At 39.2% G+C, this 23,783-nt stretch overlaps 1 protein-coding gene across 3 annotated transcripts in view; it reads left to right on the top strand.

The window, feature by feature from the left end:
* PYGO1 (pygopus family PHD finger 1) overlaps positions 1–23,396 on the top strand; it is a 56,345-nt gene extending 32,949 nt beyond the window's left edge. The window contains exons 2-4 of one of the 3 annotated variants that reach the window (XR_009209730.1): positions 13,257–13,342; positions 15,068–20,628; positions 20,909–23,396. Coding sequence is in view for 1 of the 3 variants with exons in the window: in XM_032175234.2 (XP_032031125.1) it covers positions 13,257–13,342; positions 15,068–16,192 (1,211 nt within the window). In the remaining 2 variants the exon portion in view is untranslated. Of the gene's footprint in view, positions 1–13,256; positions 13,343–15,067 lie in introns of all 3 variants that reach the window. The other 2 variants (XR_009209729.1, XM_032175234.2) reach the window with 2 other exon arrangements.
* Positions 23,397–23,783: the final 387 nt, after the last annotated feature.

The raw sequence follows: 23,783 nt of genomic DNA, 5'->3' as shown, positions 1-23,783 counted from the left end.
TCTGAAAGTTTTGTCTCAGAGGAGTACCCGGTTGAATGAGGTGTCAGTCTGTCCCTACTGGGGGGGTGCCTCCCAGTTAGGCTGCTCAGGGGTGAGGGACCCACTTTAGGAGGCAGTCTGTCCGTTCTCAGATCTCCAGCTGCGTGCTGGGAGAACCACTACTCTCTTCAAAGCTGTCAGTCAGACAGGGACCTTTAAGTCTGTGGAGGTTCTTGCTGAGTTTTTGTTTGTCTGTGCCCTGCCCCCAGAGGTGGAGCCTATAGAGGCAGGCAGGCCTCCTTGAGCTGTGGTGGGCTCCACCCAGTTCGAGCTTCCTGGCTGCTTTGTTTACCTAAGCAAGCCTGGGCAATGGCGGGCGCCCCTCCCCCAGCCTCACTGCCGCCTTGCAGCTTGATCTCAGACTGCTGTGCTAGCAATCAGCGAGACTCCGTGGGCACAGGACCCTCCGAGCCAGGTGCGGGACACAATCTCCTAGTGTGCCGTTTTCCAGGCCCGTTGGAAAAGCGCAGTATTGGGGTGGGACTGACCCGATATTCCAGGTGCCGTCTGTTTCCCCTTTCTTTGACTAGGAAAGGGAACTCCCTGACCCCTTGCGCTTCCCGAGTGAGGTAATGCCTCGCCCTGCTTCGGCTCGCGCACAGTGCGCTTCACCGACTGTCCTGCACCCACTGTTAGGCACTCCCTAGTGAGATGAAACCGGTACCTCAAGCAGAAATGCAGAAATCACCCGTCTTCTGTGTCGCTGGGGCTGGGAGCTGGAGACCGGAGCTGTTCCTATTCGGCCATCTTGGCTCCACCCTCAGGGAAATTCTTTATAGCAGTGTGAGAAGGGACGAATATAGAAGGGGTCCAGTCTCAGTTTTCTGCATATGGCTAGCCAGTTCTACCATCACCATTTATTAAATAGAGAATCTATTCCCCATTGCAAATTTTCATCAGGTTTGTCAAAGATCAGATGGTTGTAGGTGTGTGGTCTTATTTCTGAGTTCTCTCTTCTGTTTCATTGTTCTGTGTGTCTGTTTTTGTATAAGTACCATGCTGTTTTGGTTACTGTAGCCTTATAGTATAGTTTGAAGCTAGGTAGTGTGATGCCTCCACCATTGTTCTTTTTACTTGGGATTGTCTTGGCTATTTGGGCTCTTTTTTGGTTCCATATGAACTTTAAAGTAGTGGGGTTTGTTTGTTTGTTTGTTTTTGAGGTAGAGTCTTGTTCTGTTGCCCAGGCTGGAGTGGCATGATCTTGGCTCACTGCAACACAGGTTCAAGCAATTCTCCTGCCTCAGCTTCCCGAGTAGCTGAAACTGCAGGTGTGTGCCACCATGCCTGGCTAATTTTTGTATTTTTTAGTAGAGACAGGGTTTCACCATGTTGGCCAGGCTGGTCTCAAACTCTTGACCTTGTGATCTGCCCACCTCAGCCTCCCAAAGTGCTGGGATTATAGGTGTGAGCCACCGCGCCCAGCTAGTAGTGTTTTCTAATTCTGTGAAGAATGTCAATGGTAGTTTGATGAGAATAGCATCAAGTCTATAAATTACTTTGGGCAGTATGGCCATTTTCACGATATTGATTCTTCCTATCCATGAGGATGGAATCTTTTTCCATTTGTTTGTGTCCTCTCTTATTTCTTTGAGCAGTAGTTTGTAGTTCTCCTTGAAGAGGTCCTTTACGTCCCTTGTTAGCTGTATTCCTAGGTAGTATATTCTCTCTGTAGCAATTGTGAATGGAAGTTCATTCATGATTTTGTTCTCTGCTTGGTTGTTGTTGGTGTATAGTAATGCTTGCAATTTTTGTACACTGATTTTATATCCTGAGACCTTGCTGAAGTTGCTTATCAGCTTAAGAAGCGTTTGAGCTGAGAAAATGGGGTTTTCTAAATATATCATGTCATCTACAAACAAAGATAATTTGACTTATTCTCATCCTATTTGAATACACTATTTCTTTCTCTTGCCTGATTGCCCTGACCAGAACTTTCAATACCATATTTAGTAGGAGTGGTAAGAGAGAGCATCCTTGTCTTTTGCCAGTTTTCAAGGGAAATGCTTCCAACTTTTGCCCATTCAGTATGATAATCAGCTGTGGGTTTGTCATATCTGGTTATTATTATTTTGAGGTCTGTTTGTTCAATACCTAGTTTATTGAGTTTTCAACGCGAAGGGTGTTAAATTTTATCGAAGTCCTGTTCTGCATCTGCTGAGGTAATCATGTGTTTTTTGTCTTAGTTCTGTTTATGAATTATATTTATTGATTTTCATCTGTTGAATCAAGCTTGCGTTCTCAGAGATTAAGCCAAGTTGATCATGGTGCATAAACTTTTTGATGTGCAGCTGGATTTGGTTTGCCAGTATTTTATTGAGGGTTTTTGCATCAATGTTCATCAGGAATATTGGCCTGAAGTTTTCTCTTTTTGTTGTATAACTGCCAGGTTTTGTTATCAGGATGATGCTAGCCTCATAAAATGAGTTAGGGAGGAGTCCCTCCTTTTCATTTCTGGCTGCATAGTATTCCATTGTGTATATGTGCCACATTTTCTTAATCTAGTCTATCATTGATGGACATTTGGGTTGGTTCCAAGTCTTTGCTATTGTGAATAGTGCTGCAATAAACATACGTGTGCATGTGTCTTTTTAGCAGCATGATTTATAATCCTTTGGGTATATACCCAGTAATGGGATGGCTGGGTCAAATGGTATTTCTAGGTCTAGATCCTTGAGGAATCGCCACACTGTCTTCCACAATGGTTGAACTAGTTTACAGCCCCACCAACAGTGTAAAAGTGTTCCTATTTCTCCACATCCTCTCCAGCACCTGTTGTTTCCTGACTTTTTAATGATCACCATACTAACTGGTGTGAGATGGTATCTCATTGTGGTTTTGATTTGCGTTTCTCTGATGGCCAGTGATGATGAGCATTTTTGCATGTGTCTGTTGGCTGCATAAGTGTCTTCTTTTGAGAAGTGTCTGTTCATATCCTTCACCCACGTTTCGATAGGGTTGTTTGTTTTTTTTCTTGTAAGTTTGTTTGAGTTCTTTGTAGATTCTGGATATTAGCCCTTTGTCAGATGAGTAGATTGCAAAAATTTTCTCCCATTCCGTAGGTTGCCTGTTCACTCTGATGGTAGTTTCTTTTGCTGTGCAGAAGCTCTTTAGTTTAATGAGATCCCATTTGTCAATTTTGGCTTTTGTTGCCATTGCTTTTGGTGTTTTAGACATGAAGTCCTTGCCCATGCCTATGTCCTGAATGGTATTGCCTAGGTTTTCTTCTAGGGTTTTTATGGTTTTTAAGTCTTTAATCCATCTTGAATTAATTTTTGTATAAGGTACAAGGAGGGAATCCATTTTCAGCTTTCTACATATGGCTAGCCAGTTTTCCCAGCACCATTTATTAAATAGGGAATCCTTTCCCTATTGCTTGTTTTTGTCAGGTTTGTCAAAGATCAGATGGTTGTAGATGTGTGGGCTCTGTTCTGTTCCATTGATCTATATCTCTGTTTTGGTACCAATACCATGCTGTTTTGGTTACTGTAGGCTTGTAGTGTAGTTTGAAGTCAGGTAGCGTGATGCCTCCAACTTTGTTCTTTTGGCTTAGGATTGTCTTAGCAATGCGGGCTCTTTTTTGGTTCCATATGAACTTTAAAGTAGTTTTTTTCCAATTCTGTGAAGAAAGTCATTGGTAGCTTGATGGGGATAGCATTGAATCTATAAATTACCTTGGGCAGTATGGCTATTTTCACGATACTTATTCTTCCTATCCATGAGCATGGAATGTTCTTCCATTTGTTTGTGTCCTCTTTTATTTCATTGAGCAGTGGTTTGTAGTTCTCCTTGAAGAGGTCCTTCACATCCCTTGGAAGTTGGATTCCTAGGTATTTTATTCTCTTTGAAGCAATTGTGAGTGAGAATTCACTCATGATTTGGCTCTCTGTCTGTTATTGGTGTATAAGAATGGTTGTGATTTTTGCACATTGATTTTGTATCCTGAGACTTTGCTGAAGTTGCTTATCAGCTTAAGGAGATTTTGGGCTGAGACGATGGGGTTTTCTAAACATACAATCATGTCATCTGCAAACAGGGGCAATTTGACTTCCTCTTTTCCTAATTGAATACCCTTTATTTCTTTCTCCTGCCTGATTGCCCTGGCCAGAACTTCCAACACTATGCAGTGTTGAATAGGAGTGGTGAGAGAGGGCATCCCTGTCTTGTGCCAGTTTTCAGAGGGAATGCTTCCAGTTTTTGCCCATTCAGTATGATATTGGCTGTGGGTTTGTCATAAATAGCTCTTATTATTTTGAGATATGTCCCATCAATGCCTAATTTATTGAGAGTTTTTAGCATGAAGGGCTGTTGAATTTTGTCAAAGGCCTTTTCTGCATCTATTGAGATAATCATGCGGTTTTTGTCTTTGATTCTGTTTATATGATGGATTGCGTTTATTGATTTGCATATTTTGAACCAGCCTTGCATCCCAAGGATGAAGCCCACTTGATCATGGTGGATAAGCTTTTTGATGTGCTGCTGGATTCAGTTTGCCAGTATTTTATTGAGGATTTTTGCATCAGTGTTCATCAGGGATATTGGTCTAAAATTCTCTTCTTTGGTTGTGTCTCTGCCAGGCTTTGGTATCAGGATGATGCTGGCCTCATAAAATGAGTTGGGGAGGATTCCCTGTTTTTCTATTGATTGGAATAGTTTCAGAAGGAATAGTACCAGCTCCTCCTTGTACCTCTGGTAGAATTCAGCTGTGAATCCATCTGGTCCTGGACTTTTTTTGGTTGGTAGGCTATTATTGCCTCAATTTCAGAGCCTGTTATTGGTCTATTCAGGGATTCAACTTCTTCCTGGTTTAGTCTTGGGAGGGTGTATTTGTCGAGGAATTTATCCATTTCTTCTAGCTTTTCTAGTTTATTTGCATAGAGGTGTTTATAGTATTCTCTGATGGTAGTTTGTATTTCTGTGGGATGGGTGGTGATATCCCCTTTATCATTTTTTGTTGCATCTATTTGATTCTTCTCTCTTTTCTTCTTTATTAGTCGTCCTCCTTTTCATTTCTTTGGAACAGTTTCAGTTGTACCTCTGGTAGAATTCGGCTATAAATCTATCTGGTCCTGGGCTTCTTTGGGTTAGTAGGCTACTTATTACTGCCTCAATTTCAGAACTCGTTACTATTCTTTAATTCAATTTCTTCCTGGTTCAGTCTTGGGAGGATGTATGTGCCTAGGAATTTATTTATTCCAGTTTTTTTTTTTTTTTAGTATGTGTGCATAGAGGTGCTTATAATATTCTCTGGTGATTGTATTTCTGTATTGTATTTCTGTGGGGTCAGTGGTGATATCCCCGTTTTCATTTCCAGTTGTGTCTATTTGATTCTTTTTTATTTATTAGTCTAGCTAGCACTCTCTTTTATTAATTTTTTCAAAATACCAACCTGGATTTATTGATTTTTTTTTTTGGAAGGGTTTTTTGTGTCTCTGTCTCCTTCAGTTCTGCTCTGATTTTGCTTATTTCTTTTCTTCTGCTAGCTTTGGGGTTTGTTTGCCCTTGGTTCTCTAGTTCTTTTAGTTGTGATGTTAGCTTGTTAATTTGAGATCTTTCTAGCTTTTTGTTGTGGGCATTTAGTGCTATAAATGTCTCTCTTAACACTGCGTTAGCTGTGTCCCAGAGATTCTGGTACATTGTCTCTTTGTTCTCATTAGTTTCAAAGAACTTCTTGATTTCTGTGTTAATTTCATTATTTACCCGGGAGTCATTCAGGAGCAGGTTGTCCAATTTTCATATAGTTGTATGGTTTTCAGTGAATTTCTTAGTTTTGAGTTCTAATTTGATTGCGCTGTGGTCTGAGAGACTGTTATGATTTCAGTTCTTTTGCATTTGCTAAGGAGTGTTTTCCTTCCGATTGTGATCAGTTTCAGAGTAAGTGCCATGTGGCAATGAAAAGAATGTAAATTCTGTTGTTTTTGGGTGGAAAATTCTGTATATATCTATCAGGTCCTCTTGACCCAGAGCTGAGTGCAGGTCCTGAATATCTTTGTTAATTTTCTGTCTCGATAATCTGTCTAATGTTGTCAGTGGGGTGTTAAAGTCTCCCAATATTATTTTGTGGGAGTCTGAGTCTCTTTGTAGGTCTCTAAGAACTTGCTGTATGAATCTGGGTGCTCCTGTATTGGGTGCAAATATATTTAGGATAGTTAGCTATTCTTGTTGAATTGAACTTTTTACCATTATGTAATGCCCTTTTTTGATCTCTGTTTTTTCACAAACTTGTATTGCAACCCCTGCTTTTTTCTGTTTTTCATTTGCTTGATAAATTTTCCTCCCTCCTTTTATTTTGAGCCTATGTGTGTCTTTGCACATGAGATGCATCTCTTGGAGACAGCATAACGATGAGACTTAACTGTTTATCCAGCTTGCCATTCTGTGTCTTTTAATTGGGGCATTTACTCCATTTACATTTAAGGTTAATATTATTATATGTGAATTTGATCCTGTCATCATGATGTTAGCTGGTTAATTTGCAGGCTTGTTTATGTGGTTGCTTCATAGTGTCATTGGTCATGTACCTCAGTGTTTTTGTACTGGCTGGTAACAGTTTTTCCTTTCCATATTTAGTGCTTCCTTCAGGAGCTCTTGCAAGGCAGGCTCAGTGGTAACGAATTCCCTCAGGGTTTGCTTATCTGAAAATGATCTTATTCCTCCTTTGCTTATAAAGCTTAGTTTGGTTGGATATGAAATTCTTGGTTGGAAATTTTTTCAAGAATGTTGAACATTGGAGGCCGGGCACGGTGGCTCACGCTTGTAATCCCAGCACTTTGGGAGGCTGAGGCGGGCGGATCACAAGGTCAGGAGATCGAGACCACGGTGAAACCCCGTCTCTACTAAAAATACAAAAAATTAGCCGGGCGTGGTGGCGGGCACCTGTAGTCCCAGCTACTCGGAGAGGCTGAGGCAGGAGAATGGCGTGAACCCGGGAGGCAGAGCTTGCAGTGAGCCGAGATTGCGCCACTGCACTCCAGCCTGGGCGACAGAGCGAGACTCCGTCTCAAAAAAAAAAAAAAAAAAAAGAATGTTGAACATTGGCCCCCAATCCCTTGTGGCTTGTAGAGTTTCTGCTGAGAGGTCTACTGTTAGTCTGATTGGTTTCCTTTTGTAGGTGACCTGGCCTTTCTCTCTGGCAGCCCATAACATTTCTTTTTTCATTTTGACCTCAGAGAATCTGATGATTATGTATCTTGGGGTTGATCTCTTGTCCATTATTCTACTGGGGTTCTCTGGATTTCCTGAATTTGAATGTTGGCCTGTCTTGCTAGGTTGGGGATGTTCTCCAGGATGCTACCCTGAAGTATGTTTTCTGACGTGGTTCCATTCTCCCCCTTTTTCAGGGACCCCAATGAGTTGTAGATTTATTCTCTACATAATTCCATATTCCTTGGAGTTTTAGTTCATTCCTTTTTCTCTATTCTTGTCTGCCTTTCTTATTTCGAATGATTATCTTCAGGCTCTGAGATTCTTTCCTTTGCTTGGTCTGTTCTGCTGTTGACACTTGTGATTACATCATGAGGTTCTCATGTTGTGTTTTTCAGCTCCATCAGGTCAGCTATATTCCTCTTTAAACTGGCTGTTCTGGTTATCAGCACCTGTATTGTTTTGTCATGATTCTTAGCTTCTTTGCACTGGGTTACAGCATGCTCCTTTAGCTAAGTGAAATTCATTATTACTGACCCTCTGGGGCCTACTTCTGTCAATTCAGCTAATCTCAGCCTCAGCCCAGTTCTTTCTTTTTTTTTTGAGACAGAGTCTTGCTGTGTCACTCAGACTGGAGTGCAGTGGTTCAATATCAGCTCACTGCAAGGTCCACCTCCCATGTTCACACCATTCTCCCACCTCAGCCTCCCGAGTAGCTAGGGGACTACAGGTGCCCACCACCACGCCGGATAATTTTTTTAAATATATTTTTAGTAGAGATGGGGTTTCACCATGTTAGCCAGGATGGTCTCAATCTCCTGACCTCATGATCCACCCACGTTCGCCTCCCAAAGTGCTGGGATTACAGGCGTGAGCCACTGTGCCCGGCTGCCTTAGCCCAGTTCAGTGCCCTTGCTGGAGAAGTGTTCTGATTATTAGGAGGAGAAGAGGCCTTCTGTTTTTTTGAGTTTTAAGCATTTTTGTGTTGATTCTTTCTCATCTTTTTGGGCTTATCTACCTTTGATCTTTGAGGTTGCTGACCTTTGGATGGGGTTTTTGTGGGGTCTTTTTTGTTGATATTGTTGTTGACATTGCTTCTGTTTGTTTGTTTTTCTTTTAACATTCAGGCCACTCTTCTGTAGGGCTGCTGCAGTTTGCTGGGGGTCTGCTCCTGACCCTAGTTGCCTCTGTTTTTCCTGTACCTGGAGATATTACCAGTGAAGGCTGCATAACAGCCTGCTCCTTCCTCTGGGAGCTCCATCCCAGGGCGGTCCTGACCTATTGCTGGCTTGAGTGCTCCTATAGGAGGTATCTGGAGACCCCTGTTCAGATGTTTCACCGCTGTCTAGAGTCTGGGCACGTTGGCTCACACCTGTAATCCCAGCACTTTGGGAGGCTGAGGTGGGTGGATCACTTGAGGTCAGGAGCTTGAGACCAGCCTGGCCAACATGGCGAAACCCCATCTGTACTAAAAATACAAAAAAAGTTAGTGGTGGTGGCAAGTGGTGGTGGTGGCAAGTGCCTGTAATTCCAGCCAATCAAGAGGCTGAGGCAGGAGGATTGATTGAGCCCAGGAGGCAGAGGTTGCAATGAGCCAAGGCTACGCCACTGCACTCCAGCCTGGCAACAGAGCGAAACTCCTTCTTAAAAAAAAAAAAAAAAAGGAAGCAGTCTGGCTGCTTTTTGATAGAGCAGTTGTACTGCACTGGGGGGAATCCTTCTTTGTCCAGACTGCCTAGACTTTTCAGAGCCAGCAGGCAGGAAAGACTGAGTCGACTGAACTGCAGAGACAGCGGCTGCCCCTTTCCCCAGGGGCTCCATCCTGGGGAGAGATCAGAGTTCTGCTTGTATAACCCTGCCTGGAAATTCCCACAGGGAGGCCCTGCTCTGTGAGAAGTGATAGATCAGGATCCCGCTTAAGGAAGTAGTCTGGCCATGGTCTGGCACAGCAGCTGGGCTGCACTGTAGAAGACTCCCCTTCGTCCAGACTGCCTGGACTCCCCAGAGCCAGCAGGCTAGAACAGCTGAGTCAACTGCAGAGATGGCGGCCACCCCTCCCGCAGGAACTTGCTCTGTCTCAGCCAGTCTCCAGTCTGTTGATGCTGGCTGGCTGGAATTCCAAGTCAGTGGATCTTAACTTGGGAGGTGCCATGGAAGTGGGGCCCACAGAACAATGCTGCTTGGCTCCCTGGATTCAGCCCCCTTCCTAGGGAATGTATGGGTGGATCTCTTGCCTTGCAGGATTCTTTTTCATCTTTGCAGGGATTTCTAGGGCCGGAGTGTGTAAAACTCCTGGGTCTGTGTGTGTGCCTGAGTGGCTGCTCTGCTGAGACTCTGCATACACAGCTCTGTATATCGGACCCAAGACCCTGGTGGCATGGGCTCACGAGGGGATCCCCTGATCCATGGGTTGCAAAGATCGTGGGAGAAGCGTGGTTTCCTGGATGGAGTCACACAATCACTCACTGCTTCCCTTGGCTGGAGGTGGGGCTTTTTTTTGGCTCTGTGCCACTCCTGGGTAGGCGATTGCCCTACCCCATTTTTCTTCATTCTTTGTGGGTCAGGTTGTTCACTTGGTCAGTCCCAGTGTGAGAACCTGGATATTTCAGTTGAAGGTGCTTAATTCACACACCATTTTCATTCTTCTCCCTGAGAGCCATGGACCACAGCTCCCCCTACCTTTTTTTGTTTTGTTTTGTTTTGTTTTTTTGCGACAGAGTCTCGCTCTGTTGCCCAGGCTGGAGTGCAGTGGCATGATCTCAGCTCACTGGAACCTCTGCGTCCCAGACTCAAGCAGTTCTCCCTGCCTTAGCCTCCCAAGTAACTGGGATTACAGGTGCCTGCCATTATACCTGGCTAATTTTTGTATTTTTAGTAGAGACAGGGTTTCACCATGTTTGCCAGGCTGGTCTTGAACTCCTGACCTCAAGTCATCTGCCTGCCTCGGCCTCCCAAAGTGTTGGGATTACCGGTGTGAGCCACTGTGCCTGGCCCACAGCTGCTTCTAATCAGCCATCTTGACCCCTCCTTGGTATTAGATTTTTGTCAAATGCTTTTATGCATCTATTGAAATGATCATGTATATTTCTCTTTATTCTATTAATATGGCATATTAAATTGATTTATTTTAGTTTGCTGACTCAACCTTCCATTTCTGGGAAAAATCCCACTTTATCATGATGTATTATCCTTTGAATATTCTGCTGCATTTGTTTTGCTAGTATTTTGTTGAGAATTTTTGCATCTGTGTTCTTTTTTTTATATGGGGTCTTGCTCTGTTGCTCAGGCTGGAGTACAGTGGCATCTTGACGGCTCACTGCAGCCTCCAACTCCTGAGCTCAAGAGATCCTCCCACCTCAGCCTCCTGAGTAGCTGGAACCACAGGCGTGTGCCACCATACCTGGCTAATTTTTTTTTTAATTTTAATTTTAATGTAGAGGTGGGATCTCACTGTGTTTTCCAGGCTGGTCTCAAACTCTTGGGCTGGAGCAATCCCCCGCCTCAGCCTCTTAAAGTGTTGAGATTATAGACATGAGCCACCACACTCGGCCACATCTGTATTCTTAAGAGGTGTTGGTCTGTAGTTTTTTGGTTTTTTCCCCTTGTGATGTCATTGTCTGGCTTTGGTATCAAGGTAATATTGGCCCAATAGAATGAGTTAGGAAGTGTTCCCTCTACTTCTATTTAAGTGGACATTGCTTTAAGTGGCAAACCAAGTATGTGGTAATTTGTTATACAACAGAAAATTAATAAAACTGCCAAAGAAAATCAACCAGAAATTAGGTGCCTTCTAATGGAAGAACAGACCATCACTTATGGAGCAGCCTTGCAAAAAACAGAAATCTGAATCTGATCAAGCCTATAGTCTAGACCAGGGATCCCCAACCCCTGGGCCACGGACTGGTACTAGTCCATGCCCTGTTAGGAGCCAGGCCACACAGCAGGAGGTGAGTGGCGAGTGAGCAAGCATTACTGCCTGAGCTCCGCCTCCTGGCAGATCAGCAGCAGCAGCATTAGATTCTCATAGGAGGGTGAACCCTATTGTGAACTGTGCATGCGAGGGATCTAGGTTGTGCATTTCTTATGGGAATCTAATGCTTGATGATCTGAGGTGGAACAGTTTCATTCCACAACCATCTCCACCTCCCTTCCCCCACCACTGGTCCCTGATGTCAGAAAGGTTGGGGATCACTGGTCTAGACCCAATATCAATTTATAGGAAATAAGGAACATGTTAAACTATGTCAATCAGCAAATATAATCAGCAAAATCAAGATATATCAAACATTCCAGGCTAGAAAATACAAATCACACCTGCAATTTAATGTAATATAATTTGTAATATAATTTTATGAAAGGAATTAAACAGGTGTTGAAAAACCAAAAAAGCAAAAAGTGAGGTAGCATGGACAGTAACTGCAGGAAGGAACTTCCACATCTGGGACTTAGTGAACAAAGAAAAGAAGTTGGGGTTATGAGAACCTAGAGGATTGGAAGAGAGACGCCATAGAGCTTGGACTCAGACTTGGAGATTGAGGTGCTGCCCAGCTGGTAGTAATACCTCTGAGAAAACATGTTGAAGCTGTTTTGGGGAGTGGGATGGACTACCAGTGCCAGAGAGAAGGCCTGTTGGGATGATAGAGATAAGAAGAGTAAGCAGACAGGAGGAGCCGAAATTCCTTATCACCTCCCCTGGCCTTCAAGTATCCCTCTAGAGCTCCCGTTGGAAGACCCTAGCAAAAGAAAAATGTAGTTTGCAAAGTCCCAGTCCCAGTGTCACTAAGAGGGGTTGGAGCTAAAAGATGGTAGCTTAATAATTGGAACAATAATCAACCTGGTTCTTTCAGTTAACACATTGCAAGGAAAAAACAAGATGGAAGGAAGTATATCAATTAAAAGACATGTCAAACCAGTTGTAATCTATGGAACATACTTGGATCCCAATCTAAACAAACCATACAGATATTATGAGAAAATTGGATTGGGTATGAAATTATATGAAGGATTATTGTTAACTTCTGTAGTGGCTAGAATGGCATTGTATTTTTTTTTTAAGTTCCTAGTTTTTAGAAATACATTCTGAAATATTTACCAATAAAATGGTGTCTGAAATTTTCTTCAAAGTAGTACTGGATGGAGAGAGGTGAAGGTGGTGTTGAAAACACAAGATGGGACATGATGGTTATTAGGGCTGGGTGATAGGCATATGGGGTTAATTTTATTCTTCTCCTTATGTTGTATATGTTCAGAATTCTCCATAATAAAATGTTTCTTAAAGCTGGAAAAATTCCTTTCATAAACTCTTTTTAACCTCTTAGATTGATAGTCAAGCTTTTGCTTTCCTTGATCATATACTGTTGAGAAAGCCATATTTGGAAACATTGTTGCATTTTTAACAATATCTTTAAGAATTAAAAGGCACATACCTTTGATGCCATAATTCTAGTTCCAGGAACTACTTGTAAATCTCTCTAAAGGCATTTATACATGGATTTTTATTGCAGCAACAGCAGAGGCTTGGAAACAACTTACACATTCATCAGTATGGAGGGGCCTAGTTTAATGAATCATGGTGTAGTCACACTGTAGAATACTACTCAGCTGTTAGAGAATAAAGAAGTTCTAAATAGAGGAATATGAAATGATCTCCAAGTAAGAAAGCAAGGTGCACTGTGTGTACTGTGTGTACCTTGTCTCATTTGTATCTTTCCTGCCAAAAAAAAAAAATAATAATATACTTTAATATATCTAGATTATCTTTGGAAAGGTAGACCAGAAACTAGTAGTAGCGGTGGCCTCTGAGACAGGGAACCAGTTACTAAAGGTTTTAGAGTGAGAGAGAGAGACTTGCGTTTTCACTGAAAAAATAATAAATATGGGAGCAGGGATGAATGGCTATTTCTGGCTGAAACTATGGGAAAGACTTTTTTGAAAAATAAAGATAATAATTTTAAAGGTATTGCTCTTGTCTAACAAAAATAGGAAACATTAACAAGTAAATATAATAGATATTACTATGAGATATAAAATAACTTCCCTTACAAGTGGGAAATATTATCTGATTTTTTTTTTTTTAGGTGGTGATAGTGGACTGGATGGGTTAGGAGGACCAGGTGTACAACTAGGAAGCCCAGATAAGAAAAAACGCAAGGCAAATACACAGGTAAACTGACGTTTTCTTTAATAACAGTTTTTCTTTGCTAGTATGATCAGGCTGATGAGGTAAATTTAAACTTGGTCATAAGTTTTGTTTTCTATTCAAGTGATTGTACTTTCAATCATTCATTGTACTTTCAATCAATCATTCAAGTGATGGTACTTTCTTTTTTTTTTAGGTGGATTCTTGCTTTGTTGCCAGGCTGGAGTGCAGTGGGGTGATCTCGGCTCAGTGCAACCTCCACCTCCCAGGTTGAAGCGATTCTCCTGCCTCAGCCTCCCAAGTAGCTGGGATTACAGGCACGTGCCACCACGCCCAGCTAATTTTTGTATTTTTAGTAGAGACGGGCTTTCACCATGTTGGTCAGGATGGTCTCGATCTCTTGACCTCGTGATCCGCCCGCCTCGGCCTCCCAAAGTGCTAGGATTACAGGTGTGAGCCACCACACCTGATTGTATTTTTTTTTTGTTTAAGTCTGTAACTAGTGGCTATTGTCGGACCAAGGCATAGAGTAGATACTGCAAAAAGGAAGTGTGGGCAAATTAAAATGCTTGTTCTTAGGCTGGGCGTGGTGGCTCATGCCTCTAATCCCAGCCCATTGGGAGGCCAAGGTGGGTGGATTACTTGAGGCCAGGAGTTCGAGACCAGAGTGGCCAACATGGGGAAAGCCCCTGTCTACTAAAAATATAAAAATTAGCCGGGTGTGGTGGCACACTCCTATAATCCCAGCTATTCGGGAGGCTGAGGCATGAGAATTGCTTGAACCTGGAAGGTAGAGGTTGTAATGAGCTGAGATCACGCCACTGCACTCCAGCCTTGGTGACAGCACGAACTCTGTCTCAAAAAAGAATTAAAGTTAAAATGCTTGTTCTTAAATCTAATTTAAAGGTTTTTAAAGGGCATGAATGCCTGCAGTTCTATTAAAAGATTTAAAAATATATAGTAACAATTTTAACCTGAAATAATTGTTCAACTGTAATAGTGGATTTAGTATTATGTGCATATCATGAAGCAATCATGATGGAGGCCTTTTTTTGTTATAACTTGTGGTTATAACAAGCAATTATACATATAGGCTCTCATTGTTTTATTCTTTATAAATTTGAAGCACTCTTTTTGTGATAAAGGCTACTAGTAAGTATGTGTGTACAGATTACTGATCTTTTTATCATTTTGACCACCATCTGTTAAACTTGCAGTGTCACTAAAACTGGCAGTTTATTTTTTTAGTCTGAGGCCCTGAACTTAATGTTTTGGGAATACTTTAATTGTATCTCCCTGAAGTTAAGCTAGGGGAAAAACTTAGATTCTGATTGTTGTTATTTAACTTTATGACTGTTTGTTGTATGAAAGGTATTTTAGGTTAGACTGCTTTAGTATTTAAGTGAAAGATTCTAGAGTTATAGGTAAGCATATTAAATGAAAATTAGGATAATGAAGCTTCTTTTGAAAGTTAAATACTTTGGGGGTTTGAAGTTACAATGGATTTGAGCTCAGAAAATCATACCTTATTTTCTTTTGTAAATGAAATAAACCTAAATATTTTTATCAGCAAGTATAATTAAATATAAACATTAGTCAAAATTGAAAGGTCAAGTGAAGATAATAAATGTTTGTAACACTGCAAGAGAAATTTGACTAGTACTAGGTTCACGGGTATTAAGGTAACAGGACAATTTTAATAATGTATTTGATCAAAAACATGTATTTTACTTTACATTCTCATTTCAGGGACCTTCTTTTCCTCCATTGTCTGAGTATGCTCCACCACCGAATCCAAACTCTGACCATCTAGTGGCTGCTAATCCATTTGATGACAACTATAATACTATTTCCTATAAACCACTACCTTCGTCAAATCCATATCTTGGCCCTGGTTATCCTGGCTTTGGAGGCTATAGTACATTCAGAATGCCGCCTCACGTTCCCCCAAGAATGTCTTCCCCATACTGTGGTCCTTACTCACTCAGGAGCCAGCCACACCCATTTCCTCAGAATCCTCTGGGCATGGGTTTTAATCGACCCCATGCTTTTAACTTTGGGCCACATGATAATTCAGGTTTCGGTAATCCATCTTATAATAATGCACTAAGTCAGAGTGTCAACATGCCTAATCAACATTTTAGACAAAATCCTGCTGAAAATTTCAGTCAAATTCCTCCACAGAATGCGAGCCAAGTTTCTAACCCCGATTTGGCATCTAATTTTGTTCCTGGAAATAATTCAAATTTTACTTCTCCATTAGAATCTAATCATTCTTTTATTCCTCCCCCAAACACTTTTGGTCAAGCAAAAGCACCACCCCCAAAACAAGACTTTACTCAAGGAGCAACCAAAAACACTAATCAAAATTCCTCTGCTCATCCACCTCACTTGAATATGGATGACACAGTGAATCAGAGTAATATTGAATTAAAAAATCTTAATCGAAACAATGCAGTAAATCAGGAGAACAGCCGTTCAAGTAGCACTGAAGCCACAAACAATAACCATGCAAATGGGACGCAGAAGAAGCCACGACAACCAAGAGGTGCAGCAGATGCCTGCACCACTGAAAAAAGCAATAAATCTTCTCTTCACCCAAACCGTCATGGCCATTCATCTTCTGACCCAGTGTATCCTTGTGGAATTTGTACAAACGAGGTGAACGATGATCAGGATGCCATCTTATGTGAGGCCTCTTGTCAGAAATGGTTTCATCGGATCTGTACTGGAATGACTGAAACAGCTTATGGCCTCTTAACTGCAGAAGCATCTGCAGTATGGGGCTGTGATACCTGTATGGCTGACAAAGATGTCCAGTTAATGCGTACTAGAGAAACTTTTGGTCCATCTGCAGTGGGCAGTGATGCTTAATCAAAGGCATTAACTAAAGTGGATTTATTTTCCTGTGCATTGCAGAAGTTCACTGACACAGGATTTTAATGTTTTACATTATTTTTTTAAATGCATACACAAAAACATTATTTACTTAATTTTTATTAATAATTCACTTCATCACTAGAGCAAATTTTTTATTGTCTTTGCTTGCTGTCTTAAATGAGAATAATGTATATGGGGGTGCTTTAGAAACATTTATAAATAAATGTTAGTTGTTATTTATCACAAGCATAAAAGCCTCTTGAAACTTCAAAATAATATATAACAAATGTAGGCAAGTTTTAACTTTTAAAAGTTAGAATCATTGAAAAACGTGTATTTCAGTGCTGAGCTTTGGTTGTACCATATTAAAGATTTAGTTCAAAAAGTTTATCAAGGATCCACTTAACACGTCTTCACAACATAATATATGTAACTGTAACATGGGGGAAAGCATACATTTTTATGGATTAAAAAAATAATAGTATGACACCAGATTCCTCCTCCACTAGGGTCTTTGGAATTAATGAATTTCATATTTTCAAGTGAGTTTTCAGGATATCTGTTTGTACAGATACAAGACAGATCTTAGCATATAGTAAATTCTCAGTAAGTATTGTTGATTAACTTGTGGATGGTACCACATGGAACTGCTAATATTAGGTCAGTTGAAAATTGACTGCAATTAGCAAAGTTGGCATAATGTTATGTTCCCAGTTGTGCTATTTAGAATTATGATAGTATTATGCTCCTACTTTTCTTTGATATTGAGTTGTTTTGTTATTGTTTATTGTTTTCCAGAGAAATACTATAGTATCCACAGAAGAATTGTGAATACTTTTTGTATAATTTTGAACTGGGACATATTGCAAATGAGGAAGGTAGAAACATCCATTTGGCCTTAGAGGGCTCTGCTAGTAAAAGAACTACTCAGTGGTGGTTTGAAAAATCTTGTTCTGGGGATCTGAATTTCAAAAATGAACCCTAGGGGAGATCAAAATCCATTTTAAACAAAGATCAATTAAGAGCCAAAGTGAAATCTAACTTGCAAACAACAATTTGAAGCCTTGCAGCAGACTTAAGGAGTTCCCGCTCTGACTGGGGAAAAGTATAAAAATGGACCTGAGAGTACCCTCTTGAGGGATGATCAAGAATGGAGACAGTTGGAGGTGTGCTCATTAAGATTCAAAACAGCAGAAATCCATTTTTGGAGCAGATTATAACCTGTGGCCAAAAAAAAAAAAAATGTGTACTGTTTGACAACTAATGGCAATTTATACAATCGTTGGAGGCTGGTAAAGCTCCCTACTATGTTGCCACCATTATCATTGCAACCAAAAAAATTCTGAAGATTGTGTGGTGATCTACGAAGGAGATAAATAATTACTGTTATTTGAACCCAAGTGAAACAATGATGGCAGCAGCATATTGTCAAGAAATTTAAATTATGCATGAAAATGTGATTTAAAAACAATGTCCTTTGGGTAACACACAAGAACCTACACTTTTACAGACAAGGACTCGACCTCACATGTCACAAGCTACTAAAGCAAAGTTAAGTGACTTGGGCTATGAAATTTTGTCATGTCCATTTTAGACACTGGACCTTTATTCCATGGACTACTGTCTATCATTTGGAGCTTTTTCTAAGAAACAGTGCATTCCCCAGTTGAGATGAAGTAACTGGAAGATGTGAACAATTTATACAGCCTAACAAATGATGAATTTTATAAAAGTTAGACCTTTAATATTCTGTTGGAAGAAAACTATTCATGCTCCTGATGCATATTTTGATTGAATAAAACTTATTTTTTTAAATACAGTGTTTTAATTTTGACCTACAAAAACAGCAATTTCATATGGTACAAGGTAATATAAGGTTTTCTCCATTTATCCTTGACTAGTTAGAAGTGAGTACAAAATATTTTCAGTAGTTGTAAAATATTTATCTTTACAATTTTAGGAAACAAAATGATATAAACTATACTTCTAGGTACTCCTTTGTGTGAAAACTTTACCAGTTGAAGCAGGTTAAAATGCAGTATTTTGGGCTGACAGACATTTGATGGTGTTCAGTAGTGTACTTGAATATCTCATTTTACTTGGAGTTTTTGTTATACATATTTCTCTAAATGTTTAAGGACCTAGTTATGTTGCTCCTGAAAGTTTAATGAGTGCTGATTTTTAATAAATGATGCACTGTATGCTATATGCCTAGTTGTAGCATCAGATCATGATTTATTATTACCCTGAACAGAGCTAGATGATAGATATTTTGAGTAGAACTTTCCAGTGTTCTCAGGAGTTAACACTTTACATGGTAGTACTTGAGTTGTGATCATTACTAAAATCAATTATGCAGTTTCTTAAACCCTTTCTCTCTTTAAGTTTCAGTAGTTAGCTGTTTTTGTGATAATGAAATAACCTCTCCCAAGCTACTCTAAAGGTATGTGTTATGCAATATAATTCGTTTTCTATTTCCGCATAGTTGTTTTTAAAAACCTACAAACAGGTGAATTTTTATTCAGGTGTTTAGGTCTTCAAAGCACCTTACTTAAATAAGAATCTGTAAATATTCAAAAGAAAAACTCATGGTTCGTTCTGATGGTGAATCATCAAACTATAATCATAGCTGATGAATAGTGTTCATGTGTTTGAATTAATTTTCTTACTAGTTCTACAGTTGTCTCTACATAATGCTAAGTCAGAAGTTATATAGATGCTTTTGGATGGAAAAAATGATGAACTGTAAGAATAGCCAGATGATAATTTGTCTGAAGAAGGCTATTATACAGACTGAAATGGCTTCTTAGGATAAATGATAAGCTGCCTTCAACTTTAAAAATATGCAGTGATGGAAAAAAACACAGGTGGAATTGTACCTTTTTTGGTATAATTCCTTTCCTTCACTGAAAGTCCTCATCTTACACACACACACACACACACACACACACACACACACACACACACCCAGTTTGTCCAACATCCTTGAGTTTTGCTTAAATTCAGCCTGGCTAACTATGAGCATCTAGGTTTACTCACCAAAGCTAGGTTATTAACAGAAAGGTGGGGTTTGTTTTGTTTTGTTTTGTTTTGTTTTTGTTTTTTGCCAGTCTTGCTCTGTCGCCCAGGCTGGAGTACAGTGATGAGATCTAGGCTCACTGCAACGTCTGCCTCCCTGGTTCAAGTGATTCTCCCGCCTCAGCCTCCTGAGTAGCTGGGATTACAGTTGCCCACCATCACACTCGGCTAATTTTTGTATTTTTAGTAGAGACGGGTTCACCATGTTGGCCAGACTGGTGTCAAACTCCTGACCTCAAGTGATCTGCCCGCCTCAGCCTCCCAAAGTGCCGGGATTACAGGCGTAAGCCACCACGCCCGGCCAGACAGATTTTAAAAAGCATCAGTTCCTTTCTCAGAACTTGATTTGCTCATGCACTAGAGAATTTCTGGTCCACATGCTTCTAGGTGTTACTCGACTCACTAATACTGAAACAGCTTAGCTTGTGAAAGATAAATTGTTCTTCAGACAGAGTGCTTAGAATTAGATTTGTGATCAGTGTTTTCCTTTTGTGTGAAATACTTTAGAGTACTGCTATTATTGTTATTCAAATTAGAAGGTTATATACATAAAACTGAAGATTTTCTTGTACTAGTGCTTATTCTTCATAAACACAGTGTAAAGAAATCTAGTTTTTTGATGGTTTGTTTTAGACTCCCAACTCTGCCTAGTGGCAGAAAAACCTCTTAATAGTATGGGTCATCATAAAATCTGCCAACTTTAATCCAAATAAGTATCAAGAGTCTTCATTCAATATTCTTTCAAACTTGTTTGTCTTGAACAAATTAGAGTTTTAGCACTTATTGTTCAATGTACTATAGTAATTGTATTTAATAGTAAGAAAATATATAAGCAATGATTTTTTAAAAGGGAGTTCTCAAGAGTTTTGGATTTCTTTCTGCCGTGTATAGAGGTTTCTTATGCATGGACATTTGTGCTGTTTTATATTTTTTTCAATTAAGGAAAAATGTAAAAGCATCCAGGCTCCCAAAGTTCATTTGTAAATAGTGGCTTGGAACTCTACACCATAGGGAAGCTCCTAAAGGTTCATTTAGACCATAATCTAGTTAATAGTATCATGCTGAGCTGTCAGTTTTCTTTAGGAAACCAATCAATCAGTGTAGGAGGGAGAAAGAAGCAGAGGTCTTGTCTTTTTCCTGATGTGATTAGGAGGTTCAGTTCTTTGGTGTGGGTTTCTTTGCATTTGCCCCTTACCATGCTAAACTCTGGTGAAATGTATAAGCAGCCTTGGCTTTTCCTCTCCTGGATGCTCTGTGCTTCAACATTTTATATCTTTCCTCCCATCAGAAATCCTGTGTCTTTGTGTGGCAGTAGTTGGCTAGACTTTAAGAGAAAAGCATTTTCTACTAAGGTATGAATGAAGATAATGGGAAAAGTGCCATTAAATTTCTTTTTTAAAAAAGGGTGTTTGTTAAGAATGAATCTTTAATATCTAACATTTCAGACAATATGACCGCATTTCAGATACCATGGGAAGCAGTACGTTTAGTGAATTAGCTGGTACTGTCTGAGGGTACTTCCAGTTTCCTTTAGGTTGTTGTGACTTTTCACAGCTTCCTCTCCTCTAATTCTGAACTTAGAGATTTTTTTCTCATTTCTAATTTTTAGTAACTTATCGTTCTATCCAGTAGAGCATTATAAAAGTCACATCTGCATCTTCCAACTTGTGGTACAGTGATGGGAATTTGGAAGCACCCCTGGAGCAAAGAGGCTAGGGATAGCATTAACATCTCCCAAGACAAGTGGTGTAGGGGAAATGAAGGAAAGACTGTGGCCATGTATATGCCAGGCGTTAATACATCAGAGGCTGCCTGTATTTACTTTAAAACTTTTGATGAAACTCAGTGGATAAGCATCTTTGTCATATTTTGTCAATAATACATTACTTGCAACTATATTAAAACTTATTCTAAATACCTGTACCTTTCTTGTTCTGTAGATGTGTAGATGATATTGCTTGTTTGTCAAAATATTATCTTTTATAAAAGAAAGTCCTGCTTCTTATCATGATGTATGTGACTTAAATGATTGTTTCATATTAAAACTATTTCTTCCTTATGTACTGTTTACATATACCTCTTTTTGGGATATTAGTTCAGTACTTTTATACAAATCTGAGTGTGTTCCACATTGGTGACATGCATTTTTGCAGTAACTTTTTGTTTTGTTCTTAGAGCATGTCTAAAGTAACACATGCACTAGTGCTGTGGTCTGTGGCAAAATTACTGTAATTCAAATTGGAAAAAAAAATGTTTCCAGACTTTGTCCAACATTTATTCCTATGGCAAAGGAAATTACTATGTAATACTAATTATTTCTTATGCTGGTATGTTTTAAGCTACTCTATGAAGTATATGAAACATCAATATTTATGGATTAATAGATGGCCTGATGTCTTTCAAATGGGAGAGGAGTAAATTTTAGTGTTACCAACTCATGACACTTGTAATACAATAAATCTTAAAATTTTTATTTTCCACTTACAGGTATAATTTACTAAATAATTACTTTAAATGGCAGTGCATATTAGGATTTTTTAGCCCATACTACTAAAATTATATAGTAACTTTGAACTTACGCTGATATTTCCCAACCAAAAAAGACATCATTCACTTCATCATAACCAAAATAAGTAGTAGTGTAATATTTATCTTCATTTATTTAGACATGATTAAGATACCATAAGACTCCTCTAATTTACCTGGAATTTTTAACCATTGATTCAAGGACTTGAATGCTGTTTACTTTGTACTACCTGATGAAAGGATTTGGTAATAAAGGTTATAATCAAGATTTTAAAGAAAAATGTTTCATCTTGAAGGCAAACTTTTAAGCTTTTTATTTAGAGGTGTTTACTTAAGAATAGTAATTTAAAAGCATTCTTATTTTGTCATTAAGACAAGTACCCAAAAGAATTGTGATAAGTAATACTTGGCCAGTGCAAATTTGTATATTTGAAACTATACACTTGAAAGAAGAAGTGAATGCTTGTGAGTGCTTAAACTGCATATCTTTTTAAAAATTCAAATTTTAGACCTATCAGTTTAAATTATCCTGAATAAGGTTTTACTATGTCAGTGATGTATATTACAAAATGTCTACCTATGTTATGTTAGTAATATATCTCTATACTGCATCATATTCGGCGTGGTTATGGTATATTTTGTACTTTTGATTGTGGACTATTGATAGGATTGATATAGCAATAAATCTGATTCAGTCTTAATATTTTTTAAAATGCTAGATACCATACTGTATCATAATCCTATTATATTTGACTTGAATGCCCAAAATTTTCATAGTTCTATATTTTATGTTAAAAATTTAGTATTACATGTTAGGGATTTATTTTTGTCTGCTATTTTCACATACATTCTTTTAGAACTGAGTCTGTTTCTATTCAGATCATACAAGTCTAAAGAAGTATTATTAATTCATGAACTGCTTTGTGGAAAAATTTAAATAAAGTATAAAATGACTAGATTACCCCAAATTGTTTATTTTTTTTTTTTGGTTAATGACCAGGTTACAATTTTCAGACAAATAAAATTGGTTTGATAACTGATTGAATATAGTAGATAATGGAAAGTTTGACTCTTTAAGGGCTTCCAAGTGTTAGACAAATACATCCTCAATTCTGAATTACTTCATAGTAACTACTTAAATAATGGTAAGCCAATTCTCCTTTTTCTTTTTGAGATATTTAACACAATTTGCGTCTTCTGATCCCATTCCCTTCTTCCCCAAAAACCATGCTAGAATTTAAAATTGGAAGAGTTTAATTTGTCATCTACATTGTAGTTTTTTTATTCTATAGATAAGTAATAAGACAAGTAGACGTTCTGCTGTCAAGACAGCCCGTGTTATTGTTGGCCATTCTTTTCAGGGATAATGCTTAATGTCCTTTGTGCATTGTATAAGGAATGTTGTTTATCAGTATATAGACCTACCATTAGTAGCAATGATGTATGGCAGGCTTTCTTGAATAATATGTATTGTAAGTTTGTTTCCTATAGTGTTACTATGCTTCAGATTCTTTTAAATAAAGCTAGTTTTTAAAGAGAAAAATAACTTTTTAAAGCGTTTGACTTTCATCAGGACAAGTAGGTGTGAGAATCTTGACTTTGGGTGGGAGGTGTCCAGTATAACATCAAGCAGGGAATAGCCTACAATTTATCAGTGTAATTTTATACTGAGGAGAGAACCAGTATTTTTAGTAGGCAGTCCTTGCTGTATACATATTTTTTCTGTGAAGTCTATTCAGAAAACTGAATCCTGGATTTCCTTAAGAAATTGTGAGCATGACATATCTACTTTGATTTTAACAGTTTGGGACTTCAGTTCTGTTAGTAAAAATTATTTGGAGAAAAGTTTTACAACTTCAGCAGCTTAATGACCCCTGGGGCAGAGACACCAGTGTAACAAATATTAAGAACAAACTTGTGGCTGGGCACGGTGGCTCACACCTGTAATTCCAGCTACTCGGGAGGCTGCGGCACGAGAATC

Source organism: Hylobates moloch, unplaced genomic scaffold (assembly GCF_009828535.3).
Source record: "Hylobates moloch isolate HMO894 unplaced genomic scaffold, HMol_V3 SCAFFOLD_14, whole genome shotgun sequence".
Classification (NCBI taxonomy): Eukaryota; Metazoa; Chordata; class Mammalia; order Primates; family Hylobatidae; genus Hylobates; species Hylobates moloch.
Note: the sequence above shows the minus strand (reverse complement) of the source record. Positions and strands in the feature narration are given on the sequence as shown.